Below are 26,804 nucleotides of genomic sequence, written 5' to 3' on the forward strand. Positions count from 1 at the left end.
ATAAATATATATATATATATAAAAATATATATATATATATATATATGTATTATTTCAGTAAGGTTTACTTAAGTTATAAGTTAAATCATTATTCTGCTCCATTATTTTGGTCTACTTTTTAGAAGCGCCAGTTATACATCTTGGTCTTATTTGCATATGGCTTTATTTTGTATTTCTCTGAATGTTTCTCTATCTATTTATGTTTTTCAATGTTTACTATTCTATATTCTTTACTGCATTTTCCATAGTGTCTGTTCTGTCTTATGTTCCTTCTAGTTTAGTCTTCATTTATAAAATGTGTTTTTAAAAATAATAATTCTATAATTCTTTCATTTTAGTTTCCTATATCTTTAACAATTCATCTTTAAAAATTTTTAGTTGTTATAAAATTTATAATGTGTTACAGCATATATACATACATATATAAAAGTACAAAAATCATAGGATTATAGCTTCATGAATTGTCACAAAGTGAACATACCTATGTAACCACCACCCAGAAAATTATTAGTGCCTTAGAAGCTTGATTACTGATACCTCCTCTTGGAAAGATTTTTCCTTGGAAATCTTTCCAATCATTAACCTCTCTTTCTGCCTTAAAGATAACCACTAATCTGACCTCTAACACTGTGGACTAATTTTGCCTGTTTAAAAACTTTATTTAAATGGCATCTTATAGAAACTGCTATTTTGGCCAATATCATATAAATTTGTGAGATTAATGCATGTTGTTATATATAGAGGTAGTTCATATTTAGTGTTTAGCATCCAGTTGTTGGATGCTAAATGGAGCACACCACAACTTATCTGTGTATTATTTGTTAATGGTCATTTGGACTGTTTCCAATTTTTGACTATTAGAATTTTGTTCAGGAGCTATTTCTTGGCTCACATCTTCACAGGAAGACTGTTCATCCCTGCCCCATTCATGTTGTGCTTGGCCAGTGCTATATCTGCAGATTTTTGTTGTACAGTTACAGTACTTTCTAGGGTCTGTTTATGCTGGGCCCCGTTCTCCTTACTGACTGAAAGTTGTTCTCCCTCACACAAAGTGTCCCTGCCTTATTCAATTTGGATTCTACTTCAAAGCACTTATTTTCATGTTGAGGGTCCAGCATTCCTGATTATTTGCTACCTTCTCCTGAAATTGTTATTGCTTAACCCTGTATTGTTCAATACAGTAGCCACTAGTCACGTATGTTTATGAAACACTTGAAATGTGGCCAGTGTGAGTTTAGGTGTGTTATAAGTATAAAATATACCCTGGCTTTTGAAGATTGAATATAAAAATATTATTTACGATTGATTTACACTGATTACATGTTAAGTGATAATATTTTGGATATATTGGGTTAAATATATTATTAAAATTATTTTCTTGGCCAGGCACGGTGGCTTAGCACTTTGGGAGGCTAAGGTGGTCGGATCACGAGGTCAAGAGATGGAGACCATCCTGGCCAACATGGTGAAACGCTGTCTCTACTAAGACTACAGGTGTGCCTGTAGTCCCAGCTACTGGGAGGCTGAGGCAGGAGAATCACTTGAATCTGGGAGGCAGAGGTTGCAGTGAGCTGAGATCATGCCACTGCATTCCAGCCGGGTGACAGAGCAATACAGAGCAGGACTCCATCTCAAAGAAAAAAAAATTATTTCTCCATGATTTTCTGCTTTTTAAATTAAATTAGTTTGTTTTTTTCATTTATGTGTTTTATTGTGGTAAGGACCTTTGCATGTTTTTAATGTGGCTACTAGACAATTTAAAATTATGATATATGGGTGGTTCACATCATCTTTCTAATGGACAAATCTGATTTGAACTGTTAAAGTATTGGGTTTGATCTCCTAATGAATTCACTGTTTTGAGCATTCATCCCTAACTTCAAGCATGTATGTTCTCAATTTCCTGAGTTGGTCTTCTATGTTCCCCCTTAGGGTAGGATCTACTCCTTTTGTGTGAGTGTGGGCCAATCCCCTTTCACTTACACAGTTTCCATATACCATCTGCTGATCCTGGGCCATTTCTGATGCTGTGGGGCTCCTGGGAGTCCCTGTCATCTTGATGAAAGTATTATCTGTGAGTTTTTCCTTTCCTTTATCTGGTTGGTCTGTTCGGTTTCAGGAAAAGTACTGAGGAGCTTCAGAAATTGGGCTACTGTCGTGTTCTGCCTTGGCCAGAAATTCTAATTTTTTAAAGTACAAATACGTTCCTCTGTTAGGATAAACTATAAAGTTGGTTTACTTTCAATGAGATTAATTTTATCTGTCACTGAAGTTTGAAAAATAATGCTGCAAATGACAGAGAATTTTTGCCTGATTATGTACATTAAAATTTTTTATTCTTAAAGAGACTTTACATTTTGTTACACTAGCAATAAATCTATACATTGAGAAAGACCAAGATTTTAGTATTAGTTCTCCCTTTCTTTGCTCAGATCATATAATAAATCATTTGGGCTTTGACTGTAGTAATAGTTTCATCATTTTCTGAATGAAGGATATTCCTATAACTTCAATATAGTTACTATTCCTATAACTTCATTATAGTTACTCTTTCATTTTGTCATTATAGAAAATTTGGAAAATGTAGAGAAGTGTAAAGGTAGAATTTACTCATAATCCTATCATCTACTGATTATTGGTAATATGCTAGCATGTTACTTTCCAGGGTTTTCTTTAATAGAGAAACCTATTTTAACCAAAGACACCAAGCATTCGTTTGGCAACTAGACAGCTGGATGACAACTAGATGAGTCTTAAAATTAACATTTGGCTGAGGTACCAAAGCTGAATGTCATGGAAATAGAATGAAGTTGTGGAATAGAAGAATAAATCTAAAATGTAATTTTTTGAATTTATATTATTTAAAAGACTAGTAGCCAGATTTTTTCAGGTTGGTTGTTTTAGTGCCAGAACAATGAATACTTAGTCCTGTTAGATGCTAGATTTCTGTTGGTATCTTTGTAGTGTAGAATTGTAATATTGAATAGATAACCTGCCTTCACCTGAGTTTAGTAACTCAGTAAAATCTTAGTGGAACCTCATTTTTCTCTAATACCTCCTTTTATGTTCTGCGGTATATATTGTGTATTATTTTCTTACTCATGAAATCCTGGGATGCTAAATTGATTGCCTTAATTCATCTTCACTAGGTATAAAGAATTACGAGATAGGATTATTTTCCTAAAAGATTCTTGACCTAAAATGGAATTAAATGACTAAAAAGTAAAGCAAGCATTCACACTCGTTCTTTTGATGTTATAAATACTGTTACACCAAACTACAAAGGTTAGAATTATGATTTAACTTAATCTCCATTATTCTGCTTGTATTTTTTTTTGTAAATAATTCTTAATCTAAAAAGTAGATGCTCTTATTCCTAGTTATTTAGCTAGTGTGATTTCTTATTGCCTTGTCAATCTATTTTCTATTTTACATTTAAAATTTATTATTTGTTTTTCTTCCTATAATCAGTGTTTTCCACAATCATTGTTATGGGGGTATTTTACTCTTGCAGTAATGAATATGCATTTATACTTCCACTGACTGACTCCCCTCCCATCAAATGCTAGATTGAGGAGGCATTCATTTTCTGGGGCAGTTTCTCACCCACTGCCCTATTGATTCAGTGGATAATTTTTTGTTGTAGGGTTGGTCCTGTGCATTGTGGGATGTTTAGCAGCATTTTTGGCCTCTCTTCACTAGATGCCAGTAGCAAATCTCCCCAACCCCAGGTGAAACAGTTGAAAAATGTCTCCAGAGATTGCCAAATATCCCCTCCAGGGACAAAAATCATCTAGGTTGAGAGCCACCACTGCTCTGTTATAGTTTTCCCAAGGTAGTTTATTCTTTTTATTCAAGACATAACCATTTGTGGGTTTTGTTTTTTGTTTTGTTTTGTTTTTGGCCTGGTAGTAAATGCCAAGCTATCTTTCTGTGTTCTCAGGACAGGAGTAGTGGGGAGAGTACTACTTTATATAATAGATTCACTAGTCTTATTTTTGGCCTCCTCCTCACTCATTTACTATTGCCCCAAGCTCCCTAGCTTTGCCTGGGAAGTCTGACTCTTATCTTTACTTCATTCTCCTCTTGGAGTATTCTAGGCTGTGGCACTCTCTGCTATCTCCATCCTTCAACATGCTTCCATTAATTTTGTGATTTCCAGAAATAGATTGGAATTTCTTATCTATTGATGATTTTCCTTCCTATCCTATATGCTGTTGTAGGTTTATCCCCTTTTGTTTTCTTTGCTGTCATTTTATTGGCATGCTGAGACAGAAGAGCGTAAAGCAGATGCTTACATTCATTATCTACCTGGAAGCTACCCAACTGTTTAAAAATAGAAAACCTTGGAGAAGACTTGTATTTTTATGCACTCAACAAATGTATATGAGTACGACATTGTGACCATTTTCCATTGCCTCCCACCTTTTTTTTTCCTAGGGCTCATTATCCTGGAACCCATACAGTAAAAGATGCAAAATTGACTGGAAAGAAGCTTTGGTCTTCTGAAGACTTTAGCACTTTCAATAGTGACACGGGTGCAGGCTGCTGGGGTCGCATTTTAAATCAGAATTATATCAATGGCTATATGACTTCGTAAGTTATTCAAAACCTTTTAGAGTTTATATCATAAAAAATTTAAAAACATAGAGTTAGAAAAAATGGACTTTCTTATTCTTATAACCTAGATTCAATGATTGTAAACATTTTGCCTTATTAGTGTCTTCTATTTTTATACTTATACTTCATCTATATCTAATTTTCTATATTTGAATATAGTCTATATTAAATAAAGTCAGGTTTATTGAGGTATAATTTATATGCAGCAAAATATATGCAGCTCTCAGATTTTTGACAAGCTGCATATATTTTTAAAAATAATTACAAAGTAAATCATATATGTAAGGACACTTTATCTCTAAATATTTTAGCATGTGTCTCTAAAACATTTTTTTATACATGAGAGTGTTTTTAATACTCAGTATATATTCAGATTTTTTAAACTGTTCCCCCAAAATGCCATTTGTAGCTTTTTTAAAGAAAAGGAATAGTCAGGCACACACATATTGCATTTAGAAGTTACACCACTCAAGTCTAGAGTAGTTTCCTTATTCCCCATTTTTGATGACAGTGATTTTTTGAAAAGACCAGGTTAGTTGTCTTATGGACTATCTGCTTCCCAGCCTGTTTGATTGATTCCTCATGGCATTAATGTGTGTAATTGTTTGTTTAAAAAACAGATATTCTTAAGGGAGAACACAACTGTTTTTGTTTCTAAGGGAAGCATTTCTTAAGTGCTTTGAAAAACGCTTTAATTGTGAATAGATCCAGTTAACTTTCTTAAATAATGATAAATGGAACAAAAGCAAACCAGTATATATATTTGTTGTGATATTAATGTGGGTTGCCATATATTTTATTTGTCCTTTTTCTGAAAAAAAAAGACATGGAGAGTTCAGTTATAACTTGATTTGGTCTTAAGGGTAAGGCATCTTTGTGGCAGAGAATTTAGAAAACTGAAGATAGGTACAAAGAAAGAAGGAAAACCATCTACAGTCTTATGATCCAGAGCTAACCATCCTTAGCAATTTTAGTGTATGTGTTCCTATTTTATATTGGCATGTATACATTTTTTAATACAAAATTGAGACCATGCTATAGAATCTGTTTAAAAAGGTGCTTTTCACTTGACATGACATTGGGAACTTTTTTTCACGTTTAGTTATGTTTCTACTTCATCATTTTTAATGCTGTAAATGGATTTTTAAATATTCTGTTGCATAAGGTACTATTTCTAAGTCTTGCCTTAAGAAGCACTTGAGACACTTGTTATAGCTACTCCTTGGCAGCTGCCCAGACTTAGTGAATCAGAATCTACAGGGAAGGCTGGTGGGGTTCTGTCCATCTAGTCAGTGCCCCCGAGTAATTCTGATGCCACACAAGTTGGGAAACACTGATGTGGAAAATATATTATTCCTTATTGAATATTTCCCTCTTTTTAGAATTGGAAGTTGTCTCTATTTTAATTAGTAGCTTTGTACAAACTGAAATGAGTGATTGTATACAAATATCTTTGTACATACCCATGACTATTAGAATGCATTCTTAGAAATGGAATGGTCAGAAATACATAGATTTTGAAAGGTTTTGTATGTATTTTACAAAATGCCCTCTGTAAAGTTTGTCTTGATTAATACTCTGTCACTAGCCAGAAAGGATACCATGCATCTTGCAAACCATAACCAAAATCACAAGAACTTAAAATATTCACTAGTAGTAAGGTGTTTTGAAAATTAGGTCCATTATTTATACTTTGTATTGATAGAATTAGAAGGTTTTGATTTGCTAGGAATGTCAGTCTTTTTTTTTTTTTTAATGCTGGATTAGGTCTTTTTTTTATTGCATTTTAGGTTTTGGGGTATAAAACATGCAAGATTGTTGTATAGGCACACACATGGCAGTGTGATTTGCTGCCTTCCTCCCCATCACCTATATCTGGCATTTCTTCCCATGCTATCTCTCCCCAACTCCCCACCCCCTGCTGTCCCTCCCCTATTTCCCCCCAATAAGGTCTTGATTAAGAAAAATAAAATTCTGTGGTTAAGCTCTGTGGGTTTTTAATCAGTGAGGAACCCAACAATACCAAGTTCAAGAAATTCCCTTTTGCCCTTGGATTTTCTGAGAACCAGAGAGTCAAACTTTTAGGGTTTAGCACCTGCTCTGGACTGTTAGGGCCTGATCATCTGAGAAGCAATGGGCCACAAAGACATCAGCAAGTGGATCCAGTTACTACTTGTAGATGAAGTCGAATAATATTTAATGGCAATACTACAGCCTGGACCTTGTTCCATACCCTTCCTATGCATTAGTACATTTAATCCTTACAACAATCACATGAGAGAGATATAATTATTATCCTCATTTTACAGAGAGGTTAAGTGGTGAAACCATGGTTTAAACCCAGGCAGTCTGATTAAGAATTTTCAGTTGTAAAACTTTGGAACAGTTCAGAGTCAAGTTCATAAAAATTATGTCATGAAACTGGGGTATTAAGAAGGCTGACTGTTGAAAGGAAAGTAGGTATGCAAAAAGCCTGTATTTGCATTTGACTCAAATTTGTGATGTGTCAGGTACTGGTGGGGTATGATTTGTCTTTTGGCTGTACCATTGTTCAGTAAAAATTTTGCACATAATACATTTTTATTTTTTATCATGTGATTCACCGTGAAAAATATTAAAATGTAGCCAACACTGGATTTTTCAAAAAGTGAATGAATTTAGACAACTTCTATTTTGGGTGATCCTTTTATTGTCATTTGCGTAGATGTGTATTACTGTGATAAAATATTTTTTCTCCAGGTTTTTAGACATTTACATTTTTATCACAAGTTGTCTTGATATTTCTTTTCTTATCAAACAAATCTTTTAGCACAATCGCATGGAATTTAGTGGCCAGTTACTATGAACAGTTGCCTTATGGGAGATGCGGGTTGATGACAGCCCAGGAGCCATGGAGTGGGCACTACGTGGTAGAATCACCTGTCTGGGTATCAGGTATGGTTCAGTTCCATCTGTCGCTCTCTAAATTCTTCTCTAAGAGACAAAGCAGAGAAACACTTAAAGAAGATAATATAAACTATGTGTCAATGTGGGTGTGGGTTTTAATATGTGTCTCTAAGCAAGATTTGCCAGTGTTTTATAAGAATATTTTGGGTAACTAGACTACTCTCTGGTTATTCTAAGACTAGGCTTTTAGAAAAGTGTAGGAGAGGAGGAGAGAGAGAGGAAAAGGGAGAGCTGTGTAGTGATAGAGACAGAAATAAATAATCATCTAAGGATATAATTACAAACTATGATAATTGCTACTAAAATTATGTATTTATAAAAAGAGTATCTAGAAGTCTTAAAATTAGCTTTGGAGATAGTTTGTTCTTTTATATTAATAATATTAATGTAGTTTTGATTAAAATAATATGCTAGCAAAATCAAAGGTAGATGATTAAAAAATACTGTATTTATTGAATCATCAAATGAATAAGTAAATATGAAAGTTATGTGAAATATGGCTTTATATTGTCCCCTAAATCTACTGGTGTGTGTTGTGAAAAGGTAATTTTCAAAATAGGTAACAATGTAGCTTATATAGATTTTAAAAATGAGCACATACTGAATATTTTATCGTACTTATATGATACAAAGGATCCTGGCAGATGCAGATGTTAGAAACAGTTCAAATGAAAAGTCAACATAGCACAATGTTTTTGTAGAATAAGAGAACTGGAGATGAATTGTCAATGGAGGCAAATCGGGTTTCTTACAATAGGGAAGAAATCAGCTAAATTTCTACCAGACAAGACATAATTTATATAGCTCAAAGATAATGAACAGAGCTATAGATAATACATCCAGTTTTATTGAACCACAAAAGTTTTACTACAGTGTCATTTTTTAGTCACAAGGAAGGTTGACATTATGCAGGGATGGATGGCTCAGTATCACTTTTTCATGAAGAGATATAACCATACTAATAGTGACTATAATATAAACAAAATAACAAAATCTGTTGCTGAACAATACTGAAACTTTTTCATTTTCTTTTGTAAAAGATTAAACATTGTGACTATTTTGTTTTAAAATCCTAACAATCTTTCTAAAAAGCCAATTTCTTTAAATGTAAAATGCTTTCGGAAGAAAATCATGAATTTGAAGTGAACTTGTTTTTATTTTAAACATAAATGTGGTGGTTTTCCCTTTAGTTGTGCTCTCCAAAGCAGATTTGTAATCATATTAATTATGTAATCATGGTATTATTCTAAGCTCTTTAAATTGTATTCCCCAAAACATGAGAAAATTAAGACTTGTATATTAACCCTTTGAATGTTGAAATTGTTGGTCCCACATGATCTAGATGAACTACTATACTCTTAATTTTGTGACTTTTCTAAGGGTTGGGATTGCTTAGTACATTTTCAGGACCAGCTTAGGAGGTCACCAATAAATATACATGTGGTAGAAATAAATATATTTGAAACCGTGAAAGTTAGTTTTTGAAATTCATTATTAACTTTTTTTAAGGTTTTTTTTTTTTTTTTTTTTTTTTCCTTGGTAGCTATTTTAGGATGGGTTAAATAGGGATGAACCAAGATTGGGAGGGAATAACTATATTGTTCTTAAAAAAAAAAATACTGATTGTATTCTTGAACTGACAGCTTCATTTATTTTGTCCATCATTCCAGGAATCTTCTTGCAATTGTACCATTTATTGGATTATTTAAAAATTTAAACATGAAGTTGACAGATATATTTCTCCAAAATAGAAAATAGCTTGTTAGAATCATTCAGACTCTAATTGATATCCAGCTTTTTTTTCTTTTAAAGAAACATTGTTATTACCATTTTTATCTTATTTGGGTCTTTCTGTTTTTCTATAGCTCATACCACTCAGTTTACTCAACCTGGCTGGTATTACCTGAAGACAGTTGGCCATTTAGAGAAAGGAGGAAGCTACGTAGCTCTAACTGATGGCTTAGGGAACCTCACCATCATCATTGAAACCATGGTAAGCTTTTGTTGTTGCTATTGGATTAAGTCACTTCTTTACTATTGGAAAAACAACGTAATACAAACTGAACACCTTTTTGTAGATATAAATACATAACCATACAGACAGATACCAAGATCTTACGATTTTCATTTAAAAAAATTTAGCCCTGAGTCAGTAAAGCATAGCAACACAGCTCACTGATTTATACAAAACAGTCATCTTTCATCTTTTCTCCACTTTGTTTCTGGCATTTGGGACAAAATTAAGATTACCTGTTTACCAGTATTTGTGGAGAAGACCTTCACACCTTCCCTTGCCCTGATACATAATGTTATGGAGGCTGTGGCTTTTTCCACCTCAGGTTGTTTTGCCCTGATATGTTTTGCCCTGACGTGTAATCTTATGGAGGCTTTTTTTTCAGTCTCTGGTTGTTTTGGGGAGACTTTAAGTCTGTTGAGAGCAAGGAGCTTAAAATTCAAGTGATTGAGGGGCTGGAGTAGGAAGGGAATAGGTCTGAGAGGTGGACAGAGGCATGGGAGGAGGTCAGGGCTTGAAAGTGGACATATCAAGGATTCAGGGGAACTGAATGAAAGAATGAAAGTGAGAAAAGGTATAAGGAGAAGCAGAAGCAAATGGAGAGGAGAAGTCTTAGAGGTACCAGTTTAGGGAGATCTCAAGCTTCCTAAAGAGGTCAATGAAGTTCCAACAAGAAGGAAGTGGGCAGAATAGGAAGTGCATATAGTCAGCAGAGCTTTGTGAAGAGGGATTTCTAGCAATTAAGTTCCTATGGGAGAAGCAAGATACAAAACAGAGAACAGAGTGGCCTTGAAGTATCCTACTATCAGGTTTGAACTAGGACAAACAGTAAATATTCCTGGCAGTATTGAGCTTTTTAAACCAAGGGTATCCATTCAGTGACTCAGAACCCAAACCAATAAGCCTTTTATGTCTTAACATGGATGAAGAGGATCCTTGAAAGAGAGTATAAAAAGATGCAGCCCTCCCAAGATCTACACTTGATCACAGCCAAAAAGCTGAGAAGTGATCCTCCAAGACCTAGAACCACTCCCAAGGATAGTCAAAAGAAAGACCCAGATAATCTCCTTACTCCCAATTCCCTGTCAGAGCTGGCAATAGTTGGTAAGCTAGCTGTAAATGGGGGGCAAATCACATTTTTGTCTGGCTATATTCTTAGGGCCCCCAACTTGAAGTTGGCTGCCTGCATACACAAAACTGACATCTCACACATCCCCAACAGGTGGGAAGTCAAGCCAGGTTCTCAGTATACATAATGAGACAAAGAGGAAAGCAATAGCTGACCCTGGGAGGGAAGGGATCTACAGGTAATGAGTACCCAAAACTAAATTTATGCAAGAGTCACAAACCAAACGTTTTTCTTCTGTGAATCTGAATCTGGAGAGGATGGGATGAGAAGAAGTTTTTTTTGTTTTTGTTTTTTTCAATTGTCTTCTCTTGATCGGGTACTTCAGGCAGAGATCCAGAAGAGCAGGGCTTTGTGAGAATTCTTACTTTTCTGCTAGCTTTTTGTCAGTGTCTCAGGATCTCATTTGCAGTCTGTTAGAGTAAGTAGGCATCTCATCTTCTTCACCAGAAACTGTCTTCAGAGATAAAGGATATAAGGAGAGCACCTGTTGAATGAGGGTCTTATGAGCTGCTTCAGAGGAGAAAGGAGAAGGTCAGAGAGTAACCTTTCTACTTCTGCATTTTTCTCAGATTTCTTCACTTTAAAATATTTGGGGGTAGTGTGTCTTGAGACCTGTCATGGCTATTATGAATAATGGTATGGATTCACGTATGTGTACAAATTTTTCTGTGGACGTGTTTTCACTTCACTTGTGTATATATGTAGGAGTGGAATTGCTGGGTTACATGGTAACTCTGTGTTTAAAATTTTGAGGAACCACCAAATTGTTTTCCAAAGTTATTGTACTGTTTTACATTGCCACCAGTAGTTTATGAAGCTTAAAATTCTCCACCTCCTCCCCAACCGTTCTTATTATCGGTGCTTTTGATTATAGCCATCCTAGTGGATGTGAAATGCATGTTATTGTAGTTTTATTTGCATTTTCCTAGAGACTAATGATGTGGGGATCTTTTCTTGTGCTTATTGGCCAGTAGTGTATCTTCTTTGGGGAAATGTCTGTTTAAACTCTGCCCATTTTTAAATTGGGATATTTGTGTTTTTATTATTGAGTCTTAAGTGTTTTCTATTCCATATAAAAATTCCTTATCAGAAATATAATTTGCAGATGTTTAACCATTGTATGGGTTGTCTTTCATTGTCTTAATGGTACTCTTTGAATTAAAGAAAGTTTTAAATTGTGATGAAGTCCATTTTGTTTTTTTGTTTGCTTCTTGTGCTTTTGGTGTCATATCTAAGAAACGATTGCCTAATTCAAGGTTCTGAAGATTTTTATTTATGTATTCTTTTATGAGTTTTAGAGTTTAAAATCTTAAATTTAGGTTTTTGGTCCATTTTCTTTCTTAACTAGGATCAGCTGTGGGTCCAACTTGATTATTTTGCATTTTGATATCCAGTTGTCCCTGAACTATTTTTTGAAAAGACTGTTCTTTCTTCATTGAATTGTCCTAGTACCGTTGTTTAAAAGCAATTGACGATAAATTTGAGGGTTTATTTCTGGAACCTCAATTTTATTCGATTGGCCTATATATCTTTTCTAATGTGAGCACCACACTATCTTAATTACTGTAGCTGTCTGGTAAATTTTAAAATCAGGAAATGTGAGTACCTCAACTTTGTTATATTTTTATTTTTTATTAATGTAAGGTACAATTTGATGTTTTGATACATATATGTGATAAAATGATCAAATCAGAATATGCCCATCACCTCATGAATTTATCATTTCTTTAGGATGAGAGCATTCAAAAGCCTCTCTTCTAACCATTTTGTAATACACAAAGCCTTACTATTAGCCATCCTCACCCTGCTGTGCAATAAAACAACAGAACTTATTCCTCCTGTGTAATAGTTACTTTGTATCTATTGACCAACCTCTTCCTATCCTCCCCTTCCCAGCCCCACCCCAGTGTCTGGTAACCAGGGTTCTACTCTCTGCATCTGTGATAGCAACTCTTTTTTCTTATTCCACGTGTAAGTATGATCATGAGGTGTTTGTCGTCTTGTATCTGGCTTATTTCACTTAACATGATATCCTCCATATTCCTCCATGTTGTTGCAAATATCAGGATTTCATTCTTTTTATGACTGAATAATACTCCATTGTGCATATATACCACATTATCTTTATTCAGGCATTCATTGTTGAACATTTGGGTTGATTCCATATATTGGCTATTGTAAATAGTGTTTTAATAAATATGGGAGTGCAGATACCTCTTCAACATACATATTTTATTTTGGGGGCATATATACACAGTAGTTCTGAGATTACTGGATCATGTGGTAGCTCTACTTTTAATTTATTTTTTATTTTAATTTTTTTTTTGAGACAGAGTCTCTGTACTCCCAGGCTGGAGTGCAGAGACACAATCTTGGTTCACTGCAACCTCTGCCTCCTGGGTTCAAGTGATTCTTCTGCCTTAGCTTCCTGAGTGGCTGGGATTACAGGTGCCTGCCACCACACCCAGTTAATTTTTGTATTTTTAGTAGAGACAGGTTTTACCATGTTGGCCAGGCTGCTCTCAAACTCCTGACCTCACGTGATCTGCCTGCCTAAGCCTCCCAAAGTACTGGGATTACGGGTGTGAGCCACCATGTGCCCCGCCTATTTTTAACTTTTTAGGAATCTCCACACTGTTTTTTATAGTGACTATACCAATTTACAACCCCATCAACGTTAAGTATTTCTTTTTTTCTGCATCCTCACCAACGCTTGTTTTTTTTTGTTTTTTTGATAATAGTCATTCTAAGTAAAGAGAGGTGGTATCCCCATTTGATTTGCATTTCCCTGATTATTAGTGATGTTGAATATTTTTTCATGTACCTGTTGGCCATCTGTATTGTCTTCTGAGAAATGTCTATTACAGTCTTTTGCCCAATTTTAAATTGGGCTATTTTGTTGTTGTTCTTGTTGTTTAAGTTCTTTATGTAGTTTAGATATTAACCCCTTGTCTGATGTAGAATTTGGAAATACTTCCTCCCATTTTGTAGGCTGTCTGTTTTACTTTGTTTCTTTTGCAGTGCAAAATCTTTTCAGTTTGATGTAATCCCCTTGGTCTATTTTTGGTTTTTTTTTGTCTGTGCTTTTGAGGTCTTACTTAAAAAATCCTTGCCCATCTCATTGTCATAAAGCACTTTCCCTTTGTTTTCTTCTAGTTTCATAGTTTCAGGTTTTATATTTAAGTATGCAATCAATTTTGAATTGACTTTTGTATATTGTGAGAGGTAGGGTTCCAGTCTCATTCTTCTGCATGTGGCTATTTTTCCCAGTGCTATTTATTGAAGAGACTTTTTTTTCCCAGTGTGTATTCTTGGCACTTTTGTTGAAAATTAGTTGGTCATAGGTGTGTGAATTTATTTCTGGACTTTCTATTATGTTCCATTGGTCTGTGTGTCTGCTTTTATGCCAAAACCATGCTGTTTTATTAATAGTTACTATAGCCTTTTAGTATGTTTTGAAGTCAGGTAGTGTGATGCCTTCAGCTTTGTTCTTTTTGCTCAGGGTTGCATTGGCTGTTTGTGGTCTTTTGTGGTCCTATATGAACTTTATGGTTGAGTTTTCTATTTATATGAAGCATGTCCTTGGCATTTTGATACAGAATGCATTAAATCTATAGATTGCTTTGGGAAGTATGGCCATTTAAATAATATTAATTATTCACTATATTTTTATGAGTTTTTTTTTTTAGTGATTATTCTAGGGTTTACCATATACATCCTAACTTACTGGATTCACTTCAGATTTAAGCTAACCGAATTCCAGTAGATTATGCTGAATTCCTTTGTTGCTCTGTTCCCTTTCCCCTTTTGTTCTATTATTAGCATACATATCACAACACTGTGTGCTGCAAACTTAATAGGACATTGTTACTATATATATACATTTATGTGGTTTTTAAACCAATAACATGCTGTTTTGGTTGCTATAGCCTTGTAGTATGATTTGAAGTTAGATAATGTGATGCCTCCAGATTGTTCTTTTTGCTCAGGATTTCATTGGGTGTTTGGACTCTTTGGTTTCATACGAATTTTAGGATTGTTTTTTCTAATTTTGTGAATAATGATGTTGATATTTTGATAGGAATTACACTGAATATGTAGATTGCTTTGGGCGTTGTGGTCTCATTTTCACTATATTGATTCTTTCAATCCATGAGCATGGGATGTATTTCTGTTTGTTTGCATCATCTATTATATATTATATTTTTTATAGCTATTCTAAAAGAGATGGAGTTAGTTTGACTCTCAGCTTTGTCATTATTGTTGTACAGTAGTGCTGCAGATTTGTGTACATTGATTTTGTAACTCAAAACTTTGCTGAATTCCTTTATCAGATCTAGGAGTCATAGATCAATGGAGCAGAATAGAGAGCCCCAAAATAAAACCAAATACTTAAAACCAACTGATCTTTGACAAAGCACACAAAAATATAAATTTTGGGAAAGGACATCCTATTTAATAAATGGTGCTGGGAAAATTGGATAGCAACATTATTTGCCTAGGATAATGAAACTGCATCCCTACCTCTTACCTCACCATATACAAAATTAACTCAAGATGGATTAAAGGCTTCAATCTAAGACCGGAAGCCATAAAAATTCTAGAAGAAAATCTAGGAAAAACTCTCTGGACATTGGCCTAGGCAAATAATTTATGACTAAGACCCAAAAAGCAAATGCAGCAAAACAAAAATAAATAAATGGGACCTAATTAAACTAAAAAGCTTCTGAAGAATCAGGCAGTAAACAGGCAACCTACAGAATGGAAGAAGCCATTTACAAATTATGCAAACGACTAATATCCAGAATTTATAAGGAACTCAAATCAGCAAGAAAAACACAAATCCCATTAAAAAGTGGCAGGTGACATGAATAGATATTTCTCAAAAGAAGATATACAAATGGCCAAAAAATGTATGAAAAAATGCTGAACATCACTAATCATCAGGGAAATACAAATTAGAACCACAATGAGATACCACCTTACTCCAATCAGAATGGCCATTATTGAAACGTCAAAAAAACAATAGATGTTGGCATGCATGTGGTGAAAAGAGAATGCTTATACACTGCTGGTGGGAATGTAAATTAGCACAACCTCTATGGAAAACAGTGTGGAGATTTCTCAAAGAATTAAAAGTAGATTGAACTACACTTTATTCCTGCAATCCCACTATTGGGTATCTACGCAGAAGAAAATAAGTTACTGTATCAAAAAGTTACCTGCACACGTTTGTTGCAGCACAATTCACAATTGAAAGATATGGAATGAACCTAAGTGCCTATCAACTGGTTAGTGGATAAAGGAAATGTGTGTGTGTGTGTGTGTGTGTGTGTGTCTCTGTGAGTTTGTACCATGAAATACTCTTCAGCCATAGAAAAGAATGAAATAATGTCATTTGCAGCAACTTGGATGGAATTGGAGACCATTACTTTAAGTGAAGTAACTCAGGAATTGAAAAAAAAAAAAAAACCACTTGTTTTAATATAAGTGGGAGCTAACCTATGGGTACACAAAGGCATACAGAGTGGTATAATGGACATTGGAGACTTGGAGGGGGAAAACTACTTGTATCCCTAAAGCTATTGAAATAAAAATTAAAAATATTGACTCGGGATCCAAGATGGCTGAATAGAAACAACTCTGGTGCACAACACCCAGTGAGGGAGATGCAGAAAGCAAGCGATCTATGCCGCTTAAACTGAGGTCCCAGGTTCATATCAATGGAACTTGTTAGACAGTTGGCATAGCCCAAACAGGGAAAACTGAGGCTGTGAGGGGCACTGCTTCACCCAGAAAGTGCCCCGGTTCTGATGCAGTTCTTCCCCCAAAGCGTCTGAAACACACAGAATAGGGGATCTTCACTGGTCAAGCACTGGGAGTTACAAGTGCAGAGTTGAATAACAATCGGGCCAGCGCCATGGATTGCTGGCACAGAACTAAGTGGATGCAAAGCTGGCCGGGAGAGCCCTACAGACTGAGCTACTGCCCCCCTGCCCCTAGAAGGAGGGAGTTGAAAGCAGGGAGACAGATGATATACCTAGGTGGGTCCCTCCCTGACAAAGCCACCCAGCAGGCTGAAGCCCTCTCACTTGAGGGTTCCGAAGCCAGTACCTCAGCCTGACCTCAACCCTGAACAATCGAGCTCAGTGGAGGGAAGGGCACTCACCATTAAATAGGTGGGCCTAATCTTCCTGTGAAAACAAAAGACACAGGAAGCCTTCGTAGCAACCAGACTGAGTCCTTGGAAACCCAGCAGCACCTCGAGCTCGGGGGAGGGAAGGGCACCTGCTATTAAAGAGGTGGGCCTAATCTTCCTGGATAAACAAAAGACACAGGAAGCCTACATAGCAACTAGACTGCATCCTTGGCAACCAGCAGCACCTTGACAGGCAGACAAACAACCTCTTCTAGCAGCAACCTGAGATCAGAGCTAGATAAATCCACAAAGATGGAAAGAAACCAGCACAAAAAGGATGAAACTACCAAAGACCCGAATGCCTCTTCTCCTTCAAGGGATCCCCACTCCTCACCAGCAAGGGAAGAAATCAGAGTGGAGAACGAGTTCAGCCAATTGACAGAAGCAGGCTTCAGAAGGTGGGTAATAACAGACTTATCTGAGCTAAAGGAACATGTTCTAACCCAATCCAAAGAAACTAAAAACCATTCAGGACATAGGCATAAGAAATGACTTCATGACTAAAACACCAAAAGCAATGGCAACAGAAGCCAAAATAGACAAATGGGATCTAATTAAACTTAAGAGTTTCTACCCAGCAAAAGAAGCAATCAGAGTGAACTGGCATACAACTGAATGGGAAAAAATCTTTGCAATCCACCCATCTAACAAAGGCCAATATCCAGCATCTACAAATAACTAAAGCAGATTTACAAGAAAAAAACTAACTCATTCAAAAGTGGGTGAAGGATATGAACAGACAGTTTTCAAAAGACATTTACGTGGCCAGCAAACATATGAAAAAATGCTCATCATCACTGATTGTTAGAGATATGCAAATCAAAAACCACATTGAGATACTACCTCACACCAGTTAGAATGGTGATCATTAAAAAATCAGGAGACAACAGATGCTGGAGAGGATGTGGAGAAATAGGAACATTTTTACACTGTTGGTAGGAGTGTAAATTAGTTCAACCATTGTGGAAGACAGTGTGGCGATACCTCAAGGATCTAGAAATAGAAATTCCATTTAACCCAGCAGTCCTATTACTAGGTATGTACCCAAAAGATTATAAATCATTCTGTTATAAAGTCATATGCACACGTATGTTCATTGTGGCACTGTTTACAATAGCAGAGACATGGAGCCAACCCAAATACCCATGGATGATAGACTGTACAAAGAAAATGTGGCACATACTCACCATGGAATACTATACAGCCATAAAAAGGGATGAGTTCTTGCCTTTTGTAGGGATGTGGGTGAATCTGGAAACTATCATTCTCAGCAAACTGACACAAGAACAGAAAACCAAACACTGCATCTTCTCACTCATAGGTGGGTGTTGAACAGTGAGAACACATGGACACAGGGAGAGGAACATTACACACTGGGGTCGGTGGGCAGGGGTGCTAAGGGAGGACAGCAGGGGTGGGGAGGCTGGGAGGGATAACTGCCAGTTACAGGTGATGGGGGGGTTGGTGGAAGGTGGAAGTAAACCACCTTGCCAAGTATGTACCTATGCAACAATCCTGCATGATCAGCACATGTACCCCAGAACCTACAGTACAATATAAAAAAAAGAAAAAATATATAAATTTATAAAAACATATTTATATATTTATATTTTATTACAAATATATATTTATAGAGTTTGTTATGTGAATCTTCTTGTTTACCATTTTTGTTCTATTCATTTGTTTCTGTGGATTTGAGTTCCCATCTGGTATCATTTTCTTAAGCCAAATACAACTTTTCTTTTATTGGCTCTTTTATGCTGTTGTTGGCAATTATATTACATTTCTGAATGTTCTAAGAATACAGTCACATACATGTTGTTTTATAAATTGCTTTTAAAATCAGATATGAGAAGGGAGTTATGATAGGAAGAAATATGCATTTTTTACCATGTTTTATAATTACATAATTACCTTTACCAGTCCTTTTTGTTGTTGAAATTGATTTACTGTCTTGGGTCATTTGCTTTCAGCTTAAAGGACTTCTTTAGTATTTCATGAAAGCTGTGTCTTCCATCAATACATTCTCTGTTTTTGTTTATCTAACAATGTATTTTGCCTTCATTATTTGAAAGATAGTTTTGATGGAAATTGGATTCTTGATTGACAGTGTTTTTCTTTGAACACTTTGAATATGATATCCTCCATTTTTTTGGGTGATAAATCAATGTTAATCTTACTGAGGTTCCCTTGTAAATGATAAGTCATTTTTCTTTTGGCTGCTTTCAAGATTTCAAGTCAAGTTTTTCTTTGACTTTTAGCATCTTTATCTGCCTTTGTGGAATCTCTTTGCATTTATTTTTGGAGTTTGTGGGTCTTTTAGGATATATAGATTAATATTTTTTTAAACAAATTTAGGAAGTTTTCAGCCACTGTATCTTTGAATATTGTTTTCTGCTCCTTTCTCTCTACTCTTCTTATTATCCCATTGCATATATGTTGATGGACTTAATGGAATCCCACATCTCTCTGAGGTGCTGTTCATTTTTATTTTCATGTTTTTCTTTATTCTTCAGGTTACACAGTCTCTATCGACGTCTTCAATTTTTTTGTGAGTTTTGCCAGTTCATGTTTAACTGTTGATTCCTGTAGTTAATTTTTCATGTTACTTACTGTGTTTTTCACTTTCTAGAATTTGCAGTTTTTTTTTAGATTTTCTGTCACTTTATTGATACTATGTATTGATGAAATATTTTCATCATGCCTTGCTTTACTTCATTAAGATTTTAATTTCTCTTAGTTGAACATATTTATATTGGCTACTTTTTTTTTTTTTATAATTAAAGCTTTTGTTTTAGATTCAAGGGGCACATGTTCATGTTTGTTACATGGGTGTATTGTGTGATGTGGAGGTTTGGGGTATGAATGATCCTGTACCCAGCTAGTGAGCATAGTAGCAATAGTTTTTCATTCCTTGTCTCCCCCTGCAACCCGTAGTACCCAGTGTCTCTTGTTCCCACCTTCATGTCCAGGTGTACTCAATGTTTAGTTTTCACTTGTAAATGAGAACATATGGTATTTGGTTTTCTGTACCTGTGTTAATACACTTAGAATAATGGCCTCCAGCTGTATCCATGTTGCTGCAAGGACATGATTTAATTCTTTTTTTTTCTTTCTTTTTTAAAAAAATTTAAATTCTGGGATACATGTGCAGAAGGTGCAGGTTTGTTACATACGTATACATGTGCCAGGGGATTAGCTGTACCTATTGACTTCCCTCTAAGTTCCCTGTCATCACCCTCCACCTACCAACAGGCACTGGTGTGTGTTGTTCCCCTCCCTGTGTCCATGTGTTCTCATTGATCAACTCCCACTTATGAGTGAGAACATGCAGTGTTTGGTTTTCTCTTCCTGTGTTAGTTTGCTGAGGCTGATGGCTTCCATGTCCCTGCAAAGGACATGATCTCATTCCTTTTTATGACTGCATAATATGCAATGGTGTATATGTACCACATTTTCTTTAACCAGTCTTTCATTGATGGGCATTTGGGTTGGTTCCATGTCTTTGCTATTGTAAATAGTGCTGAAATAAATATATGTGTGCATGTATCTTTATAGTAGAATGATTTATATTCCTTTGAGTAAAACCCAGTAATGGCATTGCCGAGTCAAATGGTATTTCTGGTTCAAGATCCTTGAGGAATCACCATACTGTCTTCCACAATGGTTGAACTAATTTACATTCTCACTAACAGTGTAAAAGCATTACTGTATCTCCACAGCCTTACCAGCATCTCTTGTTTCTTGACTTTTTAATAATTGCCATTCTGACTGGCATGAGATGATAATCTCATTGTGGTTTTGATTTGCATTTCTCTAATGATCAGTGATGTTGAGCTTTTTTTCATGTTTGTTGGCTCCGTAAATGTCTTCTTTGAAGAACTGTCTGTTCATATGCTTTGCCCACTTTTTGATGAGGTTTTTTGTTTTTTTTCTTATAAATTTAAGTTCCTTGTAAATTCTGGAAATAAGATGTCAGATGGGTAGATTACAATAATGTTCTCCCATTCTGTAGCTTGCCTGTTCACTGTGATGATAGTTTCTTTTGCTGTATAGAAACTCCTTAGTTTAATAAGATTCCATTTGTCAATTTTGACTTTTGTTGCAATTGCTTTTAGTGTTTTTATCATGAAGTATTTGTTCACAGCCTATGTCCTGAATGGTATTGCCTAGGCTTTCTTCTAGTATTTTTATAGTTTTGGGTTTTACATGTAAGTCTTTAATGTATCTAGAGTTAATTTTTGTATAAGGTGTAAGGAGGGGTTCCAGTTTCAGTTTTCTGCATATGGCTAGCCAGTTTTCCCAGCACCATTATTGAATAGGATATCTTTTCCCCATTGCTTGTTTTTGTCAGGTTTGTAAAATATCAGATGATTGTGGATGTATGGTGTTATTTCTGAGGTCTCTGCTTTGTTCCATTCATCTATCTGACTCAGTACCATGCTGTTTTGGTTATTGTAGCCTTGTAGTATAGTTTGAAGTCAGGTAGCATGATGCCCCTGGCTTTGTTCTTTTGGCTGTATAGGGTCTTCTTTGATTCCAGATGAAATTTAAAGTACTTTTTCTAATTCTGTGAAGAATACCAATGATAGTTTGATGGGAATAGCATTGAATCTGTAAATTACTGTGGTCCGTACGGCCATTTTCACAATATTAATTCTTCCTTGGAAAAATTGTTTTTCCATTTGTTGGTGTCCTTGCTTATTTCCTTGAGCAGTCGTTTGTAGTTCTCCTTGAAGAGGTCCTTTGCATGCCTTGTTAGATGTATTCTTAGGTGTTTTATTCTCTTCGTAGCAATTGTGAATGGGAGTTCATTCATGATTTGGCTCTCTGTCTATTGTTGGTGTAGAGGAGTGCTTGTGATTTTTGTATATTGGTTTTGTATCCTGAGACTTTGCTGAAGTTGCTTATCAGCTTAAGGTGTTTTTGGGCTGAGACTACAGAGTTTTCTGAATATTCAATCATGTCATCTGCAAACAGATAATTTGACTTCTTCTCTTCCTATTTGAATGCCCTTTATTTCTTTCTCTTGCCTGATTGCCCTGGCCAGAACTTCCAATACTGTCTTGAATAGGAGTGGTGACAGAGGGCATCATTGTCTTGTACCAGTTTTCAAAGGGAATGCTTCCAGCTTTTTCCCATTCAATCTAATATTGGCTGTGGGTTTGTCATAAGTAGCTCTTCTTATTTTGAGATATGTTCCGTCAATACGTAGTTTATTGAGAGTTTTTAACATGAAGGGATTTTGAATATTATTAAAGGCCTTTTCTGCATCTATTGAGATAATTGTGTGGTTTTGTCTTTGGTTCTGCTTATATGATGGATAATGTTAATTGATTTGATTTCATTCTTTTTTATTGCTCTGTAGTTTTGCATGATCTATATATATATATCACGTGATGTATATATATATATATTTATATTTATTTATCACATTTTCTTTATTTGGTTCACTTTTGATGGGCACTTGTATGGTCTACTTTGACGTCTTTGTTAAATCTGACATCTGTTTTCTCTCAGTGGTAGTTTCTCTTGCCTACTTTTTCCCCCTGTGTTTGGGGCACACTTCTTTTTCTTTGAATGTCTCATTTTTTTGTGCATTTTTGGAAACTGGACCTTAAATATAATATATAGTAGCAACTCACATGTAATATATGCTAGCAACTCAGGGCATTGATCCTCTCTCCCTTGAGACTTGTTTATTTATTTAGTGATTTGCTGGAGTATTTTAGTGAAGTCTGTTGTCTTCTTCACACACACACACTGTAAAGGCTGAAATGTTGCTCCTTGGAGAATGTGGCTTTGGGCATATCCAGTCACTGTGGGATGACATCAGTTTTTCCAGGACTCTGTCTGGTTCCTTGATCACACCTCACTATAGTTACACTAATTGCTGGTGGATTTCTGTATTGTTTTAAACAATGCCCTGGGGACTTAAATTGTTCCAAAGACTGATCCAATTAAATTCCAGCTTATTTTCAGCGATTGTTTGAGGTTAGTGTTTTAGTTTTCTTCTGACCACAGGAGGTGTTTTTTTTGTTTGTTTTTTGTTTTTTAACTGTCACTTTATTTTTTTGATTCTCAGTGGTATACTAGGCTGGGCTGTGGTTTTACTTATTCCTGTAATGAATGTACTGGCCTCTTAATTTGCTTTTCACTGAAACTTCCATTATTTTTGAGAACTACATTAGTCTTGAACCTCCCTGTGCTCTGTGTCAAATATCAATTCCTTTAAAAACAGTTTTGAAGCTATTTCATGCCTTGTCTCTCCCCCGAGGCAAATATTTGATCTCTAGTAGTATCATCTTTCTTATTGTTGAAATGTATGTTTTCTTTCTTTATATCCTGATTTTTGATTAGTCTGGCTAGAGGTTTTTCAATTTTATTGATCTTTTCAAAGAGTCTGCTTTTGGTTTTATTATTTTCTTGTGGTTTTTAAATTTGCTTTTGTTTAATTGATTCTTCTTTTCTCTTTATTTTCTTTGCTTATTTTGGGCTTTATTTTTATTTTTACTATAAAAAATGTTATTTCCATAGCTTTTTGGGGAACACGTGGTATTTGGTTACAAGAGCAAGTTTTTTAGTGGTGATTTCTGAGATATTGGTGCACTCATCACCTGAGCATTGTACACTGAACCAAATTTGTAATATTTTTAAATTTGCTATTATTTTTCTAGTATCTCAAGGCTGAAGCTGAACTCTCAGATCCCTTCTTTGTTTCTAATCTAGGTATTTAGTGCTCTAAATTCCTTCTAAGTATTGTTTTAGTGGCATACCACAAATTCTGATACGTTGTGTTTTCATTTTCATAAAGCTGAAAATTCTGATTTCCTTTTTGTTTTTCTTTTGACCTATTGATTATTTAGAAATTTGTTATTTAGTTTGTAAATATTTTGAACTTTTCCAGAAGGTTTTCAGTTATTCACTCCTGATTTAATTCTACTGTGATTAAAAAAATATTTTGTGTGACTTGAATCTTTTTGTATTTATCAGGACTTGCTTTATGAATCAGAGTATGGTGTAGTTTGGCCCATGTTCCATGTACACTTGAAAAGAATGTGCATCCTGCTGTAGCTAGATGGAGTCACTTATAGATGTTAAGGCAGGTTGTTTGGTGGTTTTTGGGTTCAGGGGAACCCTCAGCTCCCCTGAGAGAATGTTTCTCTAGGTTCTTGGTCTATCACTCACCCAAGAATGGGAGAGGAGACCATGGTGCAGTGTGCCAGTAAATACCGGACTCAAAAAGTGTCTGCAGAAAGTGATTATTTAGGCAGAGAGAGAAAAAAGAGAAGGAGAGAGAAAGAAAACCCACTTTCACACTGAGTGAGGAAGGTTCCCAGGGGGGAAAACCAGAGAAGGAAAGCACTTCTCACACTGAATGAGAGAATCCAGAAAGATGGAATCTAGGAGAGTAAAGACAGCTTCCACACTGAGTGGAAGGGAATTGAGAGAGAAATAGAGTTTAGGAGAGGAAAAGCAGCTTCCATGAGAGTGGAAGGGGACTCCAGAAGGGGAAAATCCACCTGGATGAGGGAGACAGGGACTTTTAATCTGGGAGGAATTCCATCCCTCTCCAAGCCCCCCACCCCAGCCAAGAAAAAGAGTTCCTTTAAACTTCCACTGGAGTGATTGACTTGTGACCTTTTCCCACGCCCTCAACAATTCAGCAGAAATGATTAAATCTCCTGGATGGAGAGAGATGGGAGGGGGCATGGCTCTGGGAAGTTTTTGCCCTAAAAACTATGCCCCCTTGTGGACCTAGAAAGAGAACACATTCTCTCAGTAGAGTTCAAATCTCTTACATTTTGTTGATTGTCCGTCTATTTGTACTATCAATTACTAAGAGACAGGTATTGAAATCTGTGATTATGAAAGTAATTTTTTTAGTTGTCGGCAAAGCCTGAAATAGAACTGTGTACTAAACTGCGTACTAAACTGTGTACTAAAGTATTCTGTGGAATCTTTTAAAGTGGAAATTAGGTCTCATACTTCTTTTTTTCCCAGCCCATAGTAGTGAGTATTTAGTAAAAAATGATGGCAATTTGAGAACTATTTGTTACAAATATTTAGCTGACCTTAGTATGTATTTGACGTCTATATATACTGTAGATATATATACGTGTGTGTGCGCGCACACACACACATTACTTCTTACATGAGAACGAATGTTATATTTAGATGAGGTGTCTTTTCAGTGAAAACATCTTTCCTTTTGCTTTTTATTTGATGTATTTCAGTTGGAAAACAGTTATAACACAAAATTAATCTGAGTGCCATGTATGTCTCTACAGTTTAGCTATTAATTCAAAGTTTGATTTAGTTGAAGTGCCATTGTACTTTGCATTTGACTAGGAACATACAATACACATTCAGTAAAGATTATATTATAAAAAAGTCTTTAAAAATGTGAAATAAACTCATGTTTGTTACCTAGTATATGTCATTTCTGTTAATCTTGGGCATTAACTATTGAACTCTTTTTCCCCTAAGGTAGCTTATACATCATTTGTATAATGTATGTGATTTTTTTTTCAGAGTCATAAACATTCTAAATGTATACGGCCATTTCTTCCTTATTTCAATGTGTCACAGCAATTTGCTACCTTTATTCTCAAGGGATCTTTTGTAAGTAAATATGTATAACTTTATTTTGGTTTTGATTTAAGAATTTATATATTCTATCACAGGCCAGTAGTTCTTAAGTGAAGCCTTATATTATGAACTATTAAAGGTTTGCATATGAATTGAGAAAGGCCCTGGTGTCTTCTGTCTTCTGACTTGCTTTATTCTAACAAGACAGAAGCCAGCAGGAGGTAAAACACTCTGTGACTTTGAGGAACACTTTCAAAGTCACTTGCAAGAAAGTTGTTCTTGGTAGTAGAAGCATTATATGGTCTAGGGAACTTTCAAGCATTGATATTTACAGTATTCTATACCAAAAATATATTTTTTAAAAGTACCATATACTTGCTATTTCTGTGAATTGTTAGGTTTGAATTGAGAAACAGCAGCTTCTGATTATTCATGGCATAAGAATTGTTTTTTAATTCCAGAAAATTAATTTAAAAGTTTTTACACAGGTACAGTAATGAATATTTTTGAAGCAAAGACACTATAATTTTTTCATCATTTGCCAAAATTCTTTAGTGTTTAGAGAATAAAGTATTTGCTAGAACAGTGTTTTCCTATTTTTAAAAATATAACTATTTAGTATTTGAGGTGGTTCTTTTGGTAAATAAGATAGAGTACATACTGTCATTGGTACATTCTTGCTGGTACTGATTTTGGAAATCCTCAAAGTGGTTGTGAAGAATTACTCAGCATTGCTTTTTTGTCTTTTCTTTACAGAGTGAAATACCAGAGCTGCAGGTGTGGTATACCAAACTTGGAAAATCATCTGAAAGATTCCTTTTTAAGCAGCTGGATTCTCTATGGGTAATTTTAAAATACATTCTTATATTTTGGATATTCCAATAGTAAAACAGTAAGGGAACAGAAATTTCATTAAGAATTTTTGTTTTATATTTTATAATTGATTTTGTAGCTGCAACATAGTAAAATTGTTCCCAACTGGTTTTTCTAATAGAAATTCTCTTCAAGGCAGCATAGAAGTTTGTGTGTTCATAGATGTGTTCAGCTTTTAGACATTTAGTTTGTTTTGATGGATGGTGATACCACCACCTGGCTGCCCAGGTCAGAAATTTAAGTCCCATTTGAGACTATCTGTTTTTCCCACTCATCCTCTGTATCCTACTAGTGGTCAAGTATAGATGATTGTGCCCAGAAATTTCTCTTACTCCTTATTCTGCATCACCACTCTTACTTCTTGTTTCAGTCCTCCTCCCCCTCCTCCTCCCCCTCCTCCTCCCCCTCCTCCCTCCCACCCCCCCAGCCAC

The 26,804-nt window shown here is 35.4% G+C and overlaps 1 protein-coding gene across 5 annotated transcripts in view; it reads left to right on the forward strand.

Moving 5' to 3' along the window:
• The window catches only part of GALC (galactosylceramidase), a 65,188-nt gene that overhangs the window by 20,299 nt on the left and 18,085 nt on the right, over window positions 1–26,804 (forward strand). For 4 of the 5 annotated variants that reach the window (XM_032287695.1, XM_032287700.1, XM_032287697.1 and 1 more), the window contains exons 8-12: window positions 4,441–4,596; window positions 7,430–7,554; window positions 9,432–9,559; window positions 25,444–25,533; window positions 26,257–26,343. In XM_032287695.1, the coding sequence (XP_032143586.1) occupies window positions 4,441–4,596; window positions 7,430–7,554; window positions 9,432–9,559; window positions 25,444–25,533; window positions 26,257–26,343 (586 nt within the window). The remainder of the gene's footprint in view (window positions 1–4,440; window positions 4,597–7,429; window positions 7,555–9,431; window positions 9,560–25,443; window positions 25,534–26,256; window positions 26,344–26,804) is intronic. The other variant, XM_032287696.1, reaches the window with a different exon arrangement.

The sequence above is a fragment of the Sapajus apella genome, unplaced genomic scaffold (assembly GCF_009761245.1).
Source record: "Sapajus apella isolate SASKATOON/1434 unplaced genomic scaffold, GSC_monkey_1.0 scaffold20, whole genome shotgun sequence".
NCBI classification, from domain to species: domain Eukaryota; kingdom Metazoa; phylum Chordata; class Mammalia; order Primates; family Cebidae; genus Sapajus; species Sapajus apella.